Here is a 14,279-nt window from a genome sequence, read left to right as displayed (position 1 = left end):
CTGGCTATATGGGCATTTGGGCAAATTCCCGGTGGGCCGGTACCCGAATGGGCCGGTAGGACCACAGTAAGCATCTTTTTTTTTTGAAATCACATCTGTATTTTATAAGATAAGAGCCTCATGGATGTCACTAAGGCACGTGTTAAATTGTTAAAGGTTTTACAGTATTCTCTTCCAAATGGGACCCTCTGAGTGATGTATTGTATATGTATATAGCTATAGATACATTATCAAACTTAACATAAACATAGTGATTTTTTTGAGGACAGGTAGACCTATAATTAAATGTCCATTGTATAATATACAATTTATGGGCCAGATGGTATAGAAATGCCTGGTCCGATTTTGACACCCAGTCCGCCCCTGTTCGTAGACCATAACAATCACGTCTTCACAGAACTTAGCATTCGAAAACTATACACCTTTAAAGGCCTTTTATGATTTCAATTTCCCCTTGCTATTAATGGGGACAGAGAACGTACAACTCCTCTGTTTCTTTGGCCGACTGAAAACAACGACCAACTGCCTTACTTCCCAACGTACGCCAAGTACACATTACTCAGAGGCTTCCTAAAAATTCCAGTATCCATCAGGGTTTGAACACGAGACCTCCCCATTTGGAAGCCAAGCGCTTTACCATTTGACCACCTCGCACCCTCACATATATGAATATCATAACTAAATTTGCCTCAACATTTGTCACCTATGAAAAACCCCACCACATTCAAACGCAAACTATGATCACATGATCTTTGACTGCCGTATTTAGAAGTTTTAACTAGACATTCCCATTATGGGCACACAACTAACAAAAGGCGCATAGATATTTGTTTATATGTTGTAAGTATGCTGCCTAACAGAATCCTAGCTCAGTAAATACAGTCTCAATGTCACTTGTAACAATAGTTGTGATGAAGAATGAAGATCAATCGGGCGCGTTGAGGCTATTGCCATTTAAACATAGACTAAAAAACTCAATTTACTTAAAAAATTCTTCGAGGGTATAAATTTGAATTTTTGATTGACAAGTTCACTAACAAAGAAATTTTGACCTTTATTTTTTTTTTCTTACCAACTCCTAAATCTAACCACATTAGATAGTAATATTAATAAATAATTGAACACGCACATTCCGGACTTTGAGGGTTAACGTCTGCATCTCCCTTGATTATCTGTTAATGTTCTATCAACGACTAATGTGGTTTGATCTACAGGATAAATAAATGATGTACTTGTTAATTATATCTAGATAAGGAAGACACGCAAAAGTTGTCTTATTACGAACACAAATTTAAAAACAAATGTCTTTCTTATGCTTTAAATATTTTGTTATGGAGTTAGGCTAAGATGTTAAGATAACTTCTAAATAGATCTGGCACAGGACTTTGAAGTTAGTGACTAGTGTAATATGATTAGCTTCAAAAGATATCGATTCTGGTAATTTGATACTCAATGTGGAATGAATCCTTCCATTTTGTATTTCTCGCTTCCTTGTTTTGCACGTTCAGCCTTCCATAAAGTAACATGATCGCTTCGTCAGTTCAAAGTTAACATTGGGGTCGACTCTAAGGCTTCACTTATACGGTTTATCAACGATTTATCTATCATGGATTTTTGGGTCTTAAATGCTACGGGGTTTCTATGAATTCTATTCTCCCTAGGGTCCTGACCGAAGTAAAATTCGGAATGAAGTATAGAACCTTGCACCGTGTCGCAGTTTAACAGTTTAAAAAATGACGTTGGCCAGTAGCAGTAAGCTTTAAACACCGCACTGTGTCATTATATTGCTGATATGTTTTCAACATCTCGAGAAGTTATAGTTTTGTCAAAAGTAAGTTAAAATCATGACAGTTTTCTGTAGTAATATTTCTTCCAGTATTTTCAAAACACTTAGGGGTCAGACTCGACTGTTTTTTTATTAGAACGATAGAAAGAATATTCTCAGGATAGGCTGAAACAAGGGCTTCTTGTCTTAAGCCTATGGCCTGCGGGCCATATTCAGTCCCTGGAAATTTTAACCCTCAGAGCATACAGGCGCGGTCCCACTGGCCTTCGCAACGTTTTGTGCGCTGGTAAGGCCCCGAAACGCGTGTCGGAAATTTATGTGCCGGATACGCTTTGGTAAAACATCTGTATATTGTAGCATTTCCAGTGCCCTTTCTAGATCTATCAAATATGGCCACAAGACGTAAACGATAGTTCAGAGTGCCTAAACATGTGGGCAGAGGGAAAAAAACGTGTTCAAGGGAAAGCAATAAAAAGAAGTGTGCCAGGTTTTTTTCACTTCTCATAGACTTCTAAGACAAGCTCCTGATTTCTAAACACTATAGGCTTAGGTGTTTTTTTTTCCACTCGTTCTCTCGTACAAGAGGCTGTTTGGCTTTCTAGCTCTGACAGATTACCCTGCCATTGCTTTCAGCTTAATCGCAGGTTGAGTTATAAATTAGCGTGAAGAAGTTAAAACTAAAATTCGTCACGGCTCTCCATAGATTTAATTAAGTAGTAGAGCGTGGGAAGATCTTGCTCAGTCATATATCTACTGCTTTCATACGAGATGATTCAATCACAATTCATTTTCTGATCACAATGTGCGTTGGAGTAAAAATATCTGCATTAATTTATGAAGCCAGTCTTCAGGATGGTACAAACGTTCGCCATTCCATCACGGCGTCTTTTCACCATTGCATCGATTTGGAATGTCACTTATTTAGGTCGCATCCATTCATACTATGTTAGTGTGCGACTATTTCTCGTGCTCTGACTCACAGGTCAGCTGACTTTGATCTATTTATAGATCTAGATGTTAAGATGAAAACAATATATGACAGGAAGGCATAATAGGAACACTATCGATCGGTTGATTGATTCATCAACTTAACTTGTTCAAAATATCCGTCTTATTTATTTAGGCAAAATATGTGTTCTATTAGTTGTCTTTAGTTACGTAGGCATTACTCAGTCCCCATAGGCCCGGCCTTAGATCATTGGAGGCCCCAGGCGAAGTGAGTTTGGTAGCCCAAAATGCAACACAAACTCAAAATCGGCCCCCGAAGTGGTCCACCCAGGCAGGTAAAAAGGCAGGTTTCAATAATTTCAAAAAGAACATCAGAATGAAATCCAATCAAAGGCAAATGATAGAGAAGAATGGAGAAAGAAGTTTGACAGAGCTTGTGTGGTGCCCCCAGTGCTCCAGCAGACCAAAGGATAGGTGAAAGTGAATGTGAAATTAGATGTGAAACTGGCCTAACTGATGTCTTATAATGAATATCTAATTGATCTAATTGTTTTGCAAAGGGTCAATCTCTTATTCAAATCCTCAAGGAAAAAAAACAACATTTCCGTAAAAAAAAAATGTTTCATTTAGTTATGTGTTTTGTAGCCGTTGCAGACCTCTGCAGTTCACGCGATAATATGAAAAACTACTTATTAATTGTTGTTTTAAATTACGTCCAACTTATTTAATAGATTTTTTCTCTTTATAAAAAGTTAACTTTTTTTGTGTAAATGTAGTAGTTAGTATGACAGAACTTACAGAACTTAGCCATACAAATGTAAAAAAAATATTTTTTTTTGGACAAGAAATCTAAAACCATTTGCAAAAATGTGTTAAAAATATGTTAATATGCTCATCTCCCCTACTACAGAGCCTCCAGTGTTTGTTACTATTAATAGTAAATAGTTGTAAAAGTGGTGTATTTTTTATGAAAAAACTGCTTGCATAAGTAATTTAAAAAATTAGATTTTTCGCTTTCAGAAAATAAAAAAGTAGCCGTTGCATCAGAACTTTGAATGGTCTAAAATATGATGTCGGATTTTCACTATCTTTTCTAGTTTACGAGATCTAAACGGGACGGAAGGACGGACGGACAGACATTCCACACAAAACTAAGAGCGTCTTTCCCCTTTCGGGGGCCGCTAAAAAAGATAAACAGTGAAAAGAGAATTACTCAATTTATTTAAAACCTAGTAGACTCCCGCCATTCCCAGCAAAGGGCTCCCAGCGCTCCCCCAGTACGTGGCGGAGCCCTGCCCCAAGCATATTCTGAGGTATCTACAGTGCATTATCCTGCTATTAAAAAGTTTTATTTTAAAAGCCTTATGTGCTGATCCTCTCGCGTCGTTCGGCGCATTGGGCGGCAAGCTACGTCCACAAAAATCTGTCACTGGCAATGTCTGAAGCCTCTTCCCACCTGCTCTGAGGACCTGTGGCGCCAAGTTGTACTAGGATGTCCCTGTTTGCGCTTTCCTCGTAATGGCCTCCGTGTCATCGCAACTCTTATTATGCGTAATTCATTTTGTCGGAGAACATGTCCCGCAAACCTCATTCGGCGCTCTGTCACAACATTACTAAGGGGTCGACTCCCAGTTCGGCATAGGATTTCCTTGATTGAGACCCGATCTCTATAACTGACTCCTAAAATCCGTCTTAGCCGTCTTATCCATCTTTGTTGAGCCACATTTAGTCTTTTTCAATTTCAGCGAATGACTATTTACTGCACTTTATTAATGTAGCCCAGCCACTGGTAGAAATGTGTAACCTCTCTTGGCTACGCTCTTAGAATTATGTGACTGCAGTTTGCATTAGAATATATATGGAAAAGAGAAGTTTTATCGTTAAAATCATTTTTTGGTGGGTTTTAAACTAAAAAATCTGTGGATTTAAAAAAAATAATTCAAAACCCCCTTGGCTACACTCATAGAATTTGGTGACTGTGGTTTGCTTTAGAATAAAATTGAAGAGAGAGGTTTTCAACCTCAAAACTCTCTGTATTGGGGTATTTAAACTCAAAACTATCATGAAGGGTTTTAAACTTTTAAAAAAGCCCTCTGTAGGAATGGGGTTAAAACTCAAAACTCCCCTTTGGCTTGACTACGCTCATAGAATTTTGAGTGTGTAATTTGCTTTTTTTTTATATTGAGGAGGTATTTTTTTTAGCTTCAAACCCCGCTGAAGGGGGCGTAAACTCAAATCCCCTTTGGCTGCGCTCATAGATTTTTGAGTGTATAATTTGCTTTTTTGTTTTATATAGAAGAGGTATTTTTTTTAGCTTCAAACCCCGCTGAAGGAGGGTTTAAACTCAAAACTTCTTTCTCTACGCTCATTTTGAGTGTGTAGTTTGCTTTTTTTATATTAAAGAGGTGGTTTTTAGCTCTAAACCCCTCTGGAGGGGAGTTTTAAACACAAAGCCCTTTCGGGCTACGCTCATCGAATCTGGTGACTGATGTATGGATAGTCTTATATTGAAAAGGAGGTTTTAACGTAAATTTCGGAGGGGGTTCAAAATGAAAATCTTCCTTAGCTATGCTCTTGGATTTTGGGGATTGTCGTTTGCATTTTTTTTTTTGGTTTTGTTTTATAGAATAGGCGGATTTGACTGCAAAACCCCTGGTAGGGGGGTTTTAAACTCAAAATCTCCTTGGCTGCGCTGGTCAAGTGATGGTTTAGTATTAAAATCTAAAATTTCACCTAAAATAAACAGAATCTAAGCAAAAAATCAGTCTCTAAAACAGGAGGGGGGGGATTTCATTTCGGATGAGGGGGAGATTTGACCCCCCCCCCCCCCGGGCTGCGCTCATGATTATAAGTTTTTATGAAAAACAAACTTATCTTTTCTGACTATTTTGTTGCTTCTTAAGCAAAACTTTGGAATATCAGCCCCCCCCCGCCCCAAAAAAAAAAAAAAAAAAAGAAAATACTTTTCAATATAACTTCTAGTATAACACAAGTGGGTTTGTGTCGGAAGTCACGATCTATAATAACAAATAATGAACTATTCCAAAGTATAGTGCTGCGTATATTAACGTTGTTACTCAACTGAGTCGGTTCTACCCGAGTCTAATCTTTCACATCTCTGTTCCAGATGCAATCTGTGTGATCTAAACCTCTACGTGGATTTTCATACCACGACCATGCCTGTTAACCCCCTCTCCCGTCAAGCAGTAAGTTTCGGGTGGTTACAGAAAATGTGTCTGTCATAATTTATTGGTTAGCCAAGATACAATGTTAGAGTTTCTACGGCTCTCTGATAACTAGGTATATGGCTAGCCAGCTTAAAACTTCCAAATTCTTCGTCTCAGCAGCAATACACTATTCAAATAGAAATGTTATCCTAGCCAACGTATTTTTTTTTTTTTGGTGGTAATATTAAAGCATTGTCTACGATTCGATTTTGAAGATTAAGGATGAGTTCAGTATTTCACATGACCACGCAAACCCAGTTGCAACCTGCATATTTTGCCGCATGTAATGCAGTTTAAGCCATTGTCTGCAAGGGGTTATACTAGGTCTATCTAGAAAGAGACCTGATAGAACGCTTGGCTTACGAAACTCATAGAGAATGAGAAGTTATCGGTCTTAATTCCATCGGTAGAAATGTAAATGGGGGAGAGGGAAATAGAGATTCTTGTACAGACCACATGACATCTTTGTAAACTCCAGGCCACGGATGAGCTGTAATTTACTCATACCAAAGACTATGAGACACACATTGTCAGAAATTACTTTTGAAAAATTTGACTCTTTATACATGGCACTGTTTACCAAAATACATCTGGTTTCTTGACATTCTTTTAATGCTCACAAAGCTCATCTAACATTCAGAGATGGGATGATTTTATTATATTCTATATATTATATATATATATAGATTATTATATTATATTATTATATTCTTCTCGCATAACTTGGCTTTGAACCCGATTGAAGTCGCCCATGTCAAGAAGGTAAACATGTTCTACAATGTCCGTCTCTTCTCTGCTGAAAAGAACACCTTTTTCTCGCCAACAGACAAATCCAACTGTTTGCCATTATTAAGTGAGGTCGACTACCTGCGGTCTTTCATAAAACAAACATACTTTAGACTTGAGGCAGTATTGACACACTCACTGTAGTCAGTCTAGTCCTACGATGTTTTCTATATCAGTGAGTCTTGAAGTAGTCCTTCTAACTGCCAGTGGTAGAGAACAGGAAATAGTAGAAACATGGACTCAAACGGATAATCAATTAAATCTTACAAAGTAAAAAAAGTAAGGTTCCCCTTTCAAACCTTTCGATCTATAAGAGCAAATGATGAAAAGTTAATCTGTTTCTGTGGTCCACGGTTAACGAGAGTGTCATGTGGCCAGCACAACGATCAACCACCTTTACTTTTCACCAACTAACTTCAGATAGCCATTAAAGTTGGATGCAATCAGAGATCCCGAAATTAAAAATCCCAATCTTCACCAGGGTTTGAACTCGGGACCCCTCGGTTCGGAAGCCAAGTGCTTTAGCGCTCAGCCACCGCGCCTACTTAGTTATCAATAATTATGAAATTCTCAAACACGAGGAACTTACTTAATTTAATGTCTCAGCCAATTTCGTTCTTCTGACAGCTTTTCCCCCCGTTCTCAAAGCTGATAAAGGTAAAGCTATTGGTACTCTTGTCAAATACATTTTATTAAGTTTTATCTTTCCTTTTTTTTTTTTTTAGCGGACCCCGAAAGGAGAATAGTAGTCGGTCTGTCCGTCTGTCCCGTTTAGATCTCCAGAAAAGAAAAGATAATGAAAATTGGACATCATGATATTTTGGACCTTTCAAAGTTCTGATGCTACGGCTACTTTTATTTCTTTTCCGGAAGTGAACCATTTATTTTAATTTAAAATTATCCATGCAAGTACAGTGTCCAAATAGAAGTAAACCACTTTTAAATGAAAAACTTAAGGGGAGGTAAGGTTTTTAAAAAGGTCACATACTTCTTAAATAATACCTCATGCTTCCTTCATAGATTCGAGCATCGGTATAAAAAAAAAATGCGCATCTAAGTTCACAATAGAAAAAGTTTTAATAGTTCATTATAAAATATATTTTCCATCTATTAACTAACTCATTGAATGAAATGCTGATTTAAAACATTTTTGATACGAACTTCGTGCGCAGTTAAGGTTTATCTCCCCTTCTCCAGCCCTCTACCTTTCACTCTCCATCCAATTATTATGTACAGTTCGTTTTGGTTATACTTACCTCCGATATGAGTCAATCTGACGGATCACATCTCACACTCATTGCACCACTTTCAACTGTATTGACTATTGATCGCACTTACTGACTCAGTGCTGCTACTCCCACGTTCTAATAAAGTCCTAATACTGTTGAAACGGATGACCTAATCATCTCGCGCTAGGTCCAGTATTAGCACAGGTGACAAGCCTACAGAGTGTAGACGTTTTGGATCCTTTGATACAACACAATCTAGTTGGCTGTTATACTTTTAATATCAGTTCTAGAGTTATATGTGTTTAAGTATAAGCTGCTCTAAGCACTAAGTTTTATTGAAATGTTCTTTACACCTGATGTATACGAGTTCAATATACAGGTGCCTTATCAAATTTCTTATTCTTCTTGCTGAGTGGCTAAACATGAATCCTGGCAAAGTTGATAACAAAAACAACAATAACATAGTCATATACGGCAAAAAACAACAACACACACACCACAAATATATATATATCTATCACATTCTTGATTTAGACCTACTTGAAAAGTCATTAAAAAGTCTATTTTAATTATTTTCAACTTATCTGTCATGGTGGCTAAGTTGTAAAGCGCTTGGCTTCCGAATCGCCCCTGAGTCCGCCCAGCTCTAATGGGTACCTGATATTAGTTGGGGAAAAGTAAAGGCGATTGGTTGTTGTGCTGGCCACATGACACCTTCGTTAGCCGTTAGCCATAGAAACAGATGACTGTTACATCATCTGCCCCATAGATCCCTAGGTCTGAAAGGGCAACTTTACTTTATTATTATATTTTTTTATACTTTTTTTTCTGTCGAATGTTGATGACACGTGACTCTTAATTATTGATATGTTTGGACGTCCGTGAATTAAACAGCTGGTTGCTGTAGATATTGTTGTGGTTGTGTGTTGTGGTGCAGTCCACGTTTACTAAAGCAACAGCTCCGTGTTATCTAGACAGGGGTGTCAATGTCTTTGAACTGCTTACATAACCCATGACTCAGACATTGACCGAGGCGTAGCCTTTGTTTTGATAACTTCAAGCTGGTCCACAGGCATATACACCCGAAGCCTTGGACCCAAAGCCTTGAACCCAAAGCCTTGAACCCTTTTTGTGGGTTAATGTAAATATCGAAACTATATATGAAAATAAAAAAAAGAACAACATTCGAATTTATGAATATTTTGACTTTAAGGGCCTAATTGGAATAGCTGACATTTTTTTCTCTCTAATACACTTCGTAATTCAATATAGAAGTTGATCTTTAAAAAGTCACCAGATCTTGATTTAGGTTCAGTATCAGCAATAACAAGAAGACACAAACGCCGTTTAACAATTTTTAAAATAAAGTCTATTACAACAATCACACACACACTCACATATATATCCACCCTCCCCCCATTACTTAACATCTCTCTCTCTCTTGTATCTCTTAAATCCCCCCACCCCACCAACTGCTAACATTCTACCCTTTTTAATCTCCCCAACTCTCTTTCACTCGCTCATTTACTCTCCAATACCCCCCCCCCTTTTTTTTTCCCAATTCAACACACAATCTTTCTCTTTTTTTCATTTTCTAATTTTCATTTTTTGTTAATACGCGTAAACTGCAAAACTGGACACTTAGAGAAAAAAATGACACTGGTCATTCTGCAGGCCGCATTCTATCCTTAGCCACATTAAACTTGAATTGATTGATAGGTTTCATAAAGAAGTTAACTTGAGACTTAATGACAAAGTCTGTTAGAGTGCATGTACTGAATGTAGCAATATGTATGTTTCCATCATCACGCATAATTAGGGCTGGGAGGGAGTGGGAGGGGATAAGAAAAGAAGAAACAACCCCTCCCCCCCTCGTTCTCTTGTTAACACAATTACATCACAGGCAACTTTTTGTCTTTCACTCGCGACAGTTTTATCCTTTAATTGGGATCGAAATACTGGCTTGGCCGGTGGGCAACTGTTTAACACTTTATATGCATAATTGTTCCTAAAAAAAACATTTTTTAAAATAAATAAAGTAACATTCGCTGCATTCATGGTCATCTAATACTAGCACATTACCACCAGAAGAGGTGACTTTTTTCGTCCCTTTCAGTGTAGTATCAATATTGACACAGTTCAAGTGTGATCATCTGGTAACGTCCTCTGTTTGATTCTTGCTGATTGCGAGTCCATGTCAATCCATCGGAACCCCCCCCCCCCAACCACCTTTAAGATCCATTTGAAGACAAGCGATGTTGTCTTAACATCCTAATGAAAATAGCGCCCTCGCTGTGTGGGCCTGAAGAGAGCGCCCTGGTTGGAGCTAATTTTAGGAGAACTACGCCCCTTTAGAGCTCGACGGCTCTGTTTAAATAATTGCGATGATTTTTGTTTTATAATTACTTACTCTTAAGGGTAGGCTAGATTTATGTCACTCTTATATACAGCAGAGGACACAAAATTTGTTTAAAAATTTAGCCCGCAATTACTTACCGTGTAATTAGAATAACTAAGCCATTTTCACGATCGAAACCGCAGAGGTTAAATTTTCCCCTAACTTTTTGTTTTGTTTAAATGGCATTTTTATTCCACTTTTTGTTTGTTTGTAAAGCCGATATAATAATTTTACTAAATGACGATTCCTTCCCCATTCAACACTTTAAACTCTTTTTGGTGTGTACATTTCTATACCATTCCTTGGCGCATAGCTTGCTATTGTAGACATTTTATAAACGATTACAGTTTGCTACTCTTAACCTTATCTTATCTTATATAATATAGACGTTACTTTAAAAAAAAGATGATTACGTCCTACGCGTCATGCATTCAGTCATGCATATTAACCAATGACTTAAATTCTGCCAAGTCACTGGTTTTCTTGGCTAGCTCAGGTACAGCAATATATATGTACGGGAAAATAATTTCTTTCAAATTACAGTTTGGACCAAGAATTAAATAGCTTTGATTCGTTATTTGTTTTTTTTTTTTACATTTACTGCAATGACTTTTTGTTCATCTTTATCGTGCGTTAAAAAATAAATTCAAAGCAATTATTGAATGTATCAGTGCGCTATTGTTGATAGCCTCCTTCAGTAGGAGAGCGTTTCTTCATCTGACTGTAATTGTGACCTTTTTGATGAAAGGTGAAATTGAAAAAACCTACACTCTGTGATATCCTAACGATTCAAATAGTTCTCTTGTAATTGCAGAATCATAAATATGATATTTAATGTGAATGAAATTAGGAAGGAAATGATGGGGAACATTTCACCAGTTGATTTAATATACATATATGGATTTCTTTTTGTAGAATCGTTTGTCTGCTTGTCAGAATGTTTATTTTAGTCTAAGTTTGTCTGCTTGTTAGAATGTTTATTTTAGTCTAAGTTTGTCTGCTTGTTAGAATGTTTTAGTCTAAGCGAGACCTCTTGAGAGTCTTGCACCAGTTTTTCTATAATGTTGTCATGGAGACAGCACTACACAATATAAAAACGTTTAGTAGTTTATGAATACGGGGTTTTTAAAAAACTAGCTCTCTAATGAAATATTAGAAATAGATAGACTGTGTTTCAGAAAATTTGTGGGATGTGTGGTGGAGTGGCGTTAACCGTTAACCGCTTGGGTTATCTATCAGGTGGGTTCCGGTTCGTATCCCGACCCGAACTGAGTTGTGTTAGTTGGGCAGCACAGACACCTTCTTAAAGATACCCACCTTGCCCCGCATGTCCACAAAAAAGATTAGACCAGAGCACACTAAGCACTCTATAGGGACATGTCAGAAGTGCAACACAAAAAGTAGTTTTCCTCAGGCAGCTTCTGAAAGTTAAAAGCCCTTTTTTTTTTACTCACTTCACAAAGTTGACTTTGTGTGTGTGCATGTGCTTACATAACGACATTTACAGTAGCTCTTCCACATCACGTTAACATGGTTTAAAGCTTGACCTCCGTGGCCTTGACCTTGATTCGGTGTTGCCTGGGGCCACTGCCTTGACATTTAATCTCCCTCTTGTCTTTCTTTTCCATAAAAGTACAATGTTTTCCATGTCAAGGTTAAAGGTTTACTTCTGTGTCCTACCTATGACCTGACATTGACAGAAGGCTCGGGAACAATCTCTTGGGCCATTAATTATGGCCTTATGTTATGCTGTCACTTTCTGTAAGTTGTGGACGTCAAATCAAGCCATTTTTCCCCGACGTTATAGTCGACTGGACCCACCTTTTCTTCAATCATATACAGTTTATCTTCGGCGGTCTGTAAGAGAAGTGAGAGTTATTGCAGCAGCTTCTATGACTTAACACCAGATGGCGCCTTGTGACGTTTACTTCATAACATACACTCTCACACCAACTTTACATACATGCAAACAATCACACACATGCACACGCAGTTGTACATTCAAACACAACGTGCAGTAGTTGCAGATTTTGTGTTGACATTGTCATGTTGTGTTACAGCCAAGCTTTGTTACAAGTTCACATCTCGTTACCCTGAGCATTGAAACCTACCTCCAAATGTATTGTAACAAAAACGTGAAACACATTATTTTTCAAACAAATTTAAACTCTCAACTTTGATCCTACCATCAACATGTTTCTAAATGTTTTGTTTTTTTAAACTGATATTATATAGAGCATGTTTTATGCTTACAGTATACTCATTGCGCTATGGTCTAATCAATTACTTTCCTAACTGTAATCCGCGGAACCTTAGTGTTCCACGAACTATAGGAATAATTGACTAGTAGGCCACCACGTCAATTAATCTCTCTAAAAAATAAGATAAGTGTTCCGCTAAATACTCAGAATGTGCGAAGTGTTCCGTTAAAGAAAAAGTTTGGGAAACACTGGTCTAATCTCTTCTGGCCTTTAGGCGCTCGGCAAACACAGATCTGCTGAAGTCGGATTCGAAATCGAGCCTTTCGTTAGGTGGCCAAGCCGTAGCAAAGCGGTTCTGAAAAATAAAAATAAAAGAAGGACCTTATGAATACGTGGAAAGTGTCCATAGAACGAGATTTGGGTTTCATTTGTTGCTGTATTTAAGACATCCCTCATTCTCCTCATAAAATTGTTTTTGCTCTGAATTTCCGTATAAGTTTTGTTTTAATATGTTTCAAAAGTTCCTTCAGAAATAAAGATTAATACATCCTTGCCCAAAACCAGGACAGCAGAGAATAGTAGCTGGATTGATTCGAACCCTGGAACATCGTGATGACTGTCCTAAGCTTATACCACACGACCTGAAAAGAAATGTTCCCTGATATTGATATAATGATGTAGCATACAGATATGAAGCTAAAGTAATCGATAGACATCAACTACTTCAATTGTATCGTTCTTCATATGTTATAAATATATTTATTACACATATAGTGTCAGGACATTGGATTAACATTGGTTACATAGGTTACTGTGAGTGACAATGTAACCAGCGTACTTTAAACACTTATTTCACTGTCATGGATAACTGGATTCATAGGAGTCACGTGTTTCGTTTGTATACTCGACATTGAGTGGAAGCTAATCAGGCCGGACAAAACAACAACATGTTACCTGTAGACTGAGTAGGTGGTGTCCACGGATTTACTGAACAGGATGGAGCTAATGCTGGAGAGGCCTCGGGAGAGGTCTGATGACCGAAGGGCCAGTGTGGACAGTTATGAGGAGTACGAGGAGAGAGTTCCACACCATATGACGTTTAATGTAAGTATGCTTAGTTTGAAATGGTGGTCAGCTAGTGGACTCACAGAGGTCAGGCTCTCGCTAGTAGTATCACAAAATATTTGTTATATATATACATATAAATAGATTGGACGCAAGCATACAGTGTATACATACAGTGTATATCTTTTATCTTCTGTGTAATTTAAAAGACGGTCGCCAAGGGTAATTAAGTAATATTGTTTTATATAGAAAAAGAAAGATAATTCTTCTTGCAGATATTAGATATATGACAGTAATTGTGCAGTTGTTTCCCTTACATAAGCTTTGATTTTTTTCTTCAACATTTGTTCTATAGTTTGCTAGTTTGTTTTGCTATAATGAGACATAAAGAGTAAAATAGCAACTTAAAAAAGAGTTATAGATGTTTAGAAGCAAGTTTTCCTTTTTCCAATTATTTCTTTGGCCCATGTCCGTTCATCAAATGCTTATGTTTAGCTCGTGCTATCCTCCTTACTTGAACATGTCTCAGGATTAAACATTTAAAAAAATATATAATTAACCCACTGGCGCCTCTTGCCTTTGCATGTTGTATAATAAATCGTGATATAATGATCTAATTAATGGTAATAGTTGTTATTT

General features: G+C 37.4%; 1 protein-coding gene across 9 annotated transcripts in view; it reads left to right on the top strand.

Moving 5' to 3' along the window:
* The window catches only part of LOC106051534 (RIMS-binding protein 2-like), a 206,391-nt gene that overhangs the window by 36,140 nt on the left and 155,972 nt on the right, over positions 1-14,279 (top strand). For 2 of the 9 annotated variants that reach the window (XM_056006054.1, XM_056006055.1), the window contains exon 2: positions 13,350-13,679. The exons of the other annotated variants lie outside the window; for them this stretch is intronic. In XM_056006054.1, coding sequence (XP_055862029.1) covers positions 13,572-13,679 — 108 coding nt within the window. In that variant the 5' untranslated portion in view covers positions 13,350-13,571. The remainder of the gene's footprint in view (positions 1-13,349; positions 13,680-14,279) is intronic. 9 annotated transcript variants of the gene reach the window in all.

This window comes from Biomphalaria glabrata, chromosome 12 (genome assembly GCF_947242115.1).
Source record: "Biomphalaria glabrata chromosome 12, xgBioGlab47.1, whole genome shotgun sequence".
NCBI classification, from domain to species: domain Eukaryota; kingdom Metazoa; phylum Mollusca; class Gastropoda; family Planorbidae; genus Biomphalaria; species Biomphalaria glabrata.
The sequence above is the reverse complement of the archived record's forward strand: the minus strand, read 5'-3'. Positions and strand labels throughout refer to the sequence as shown.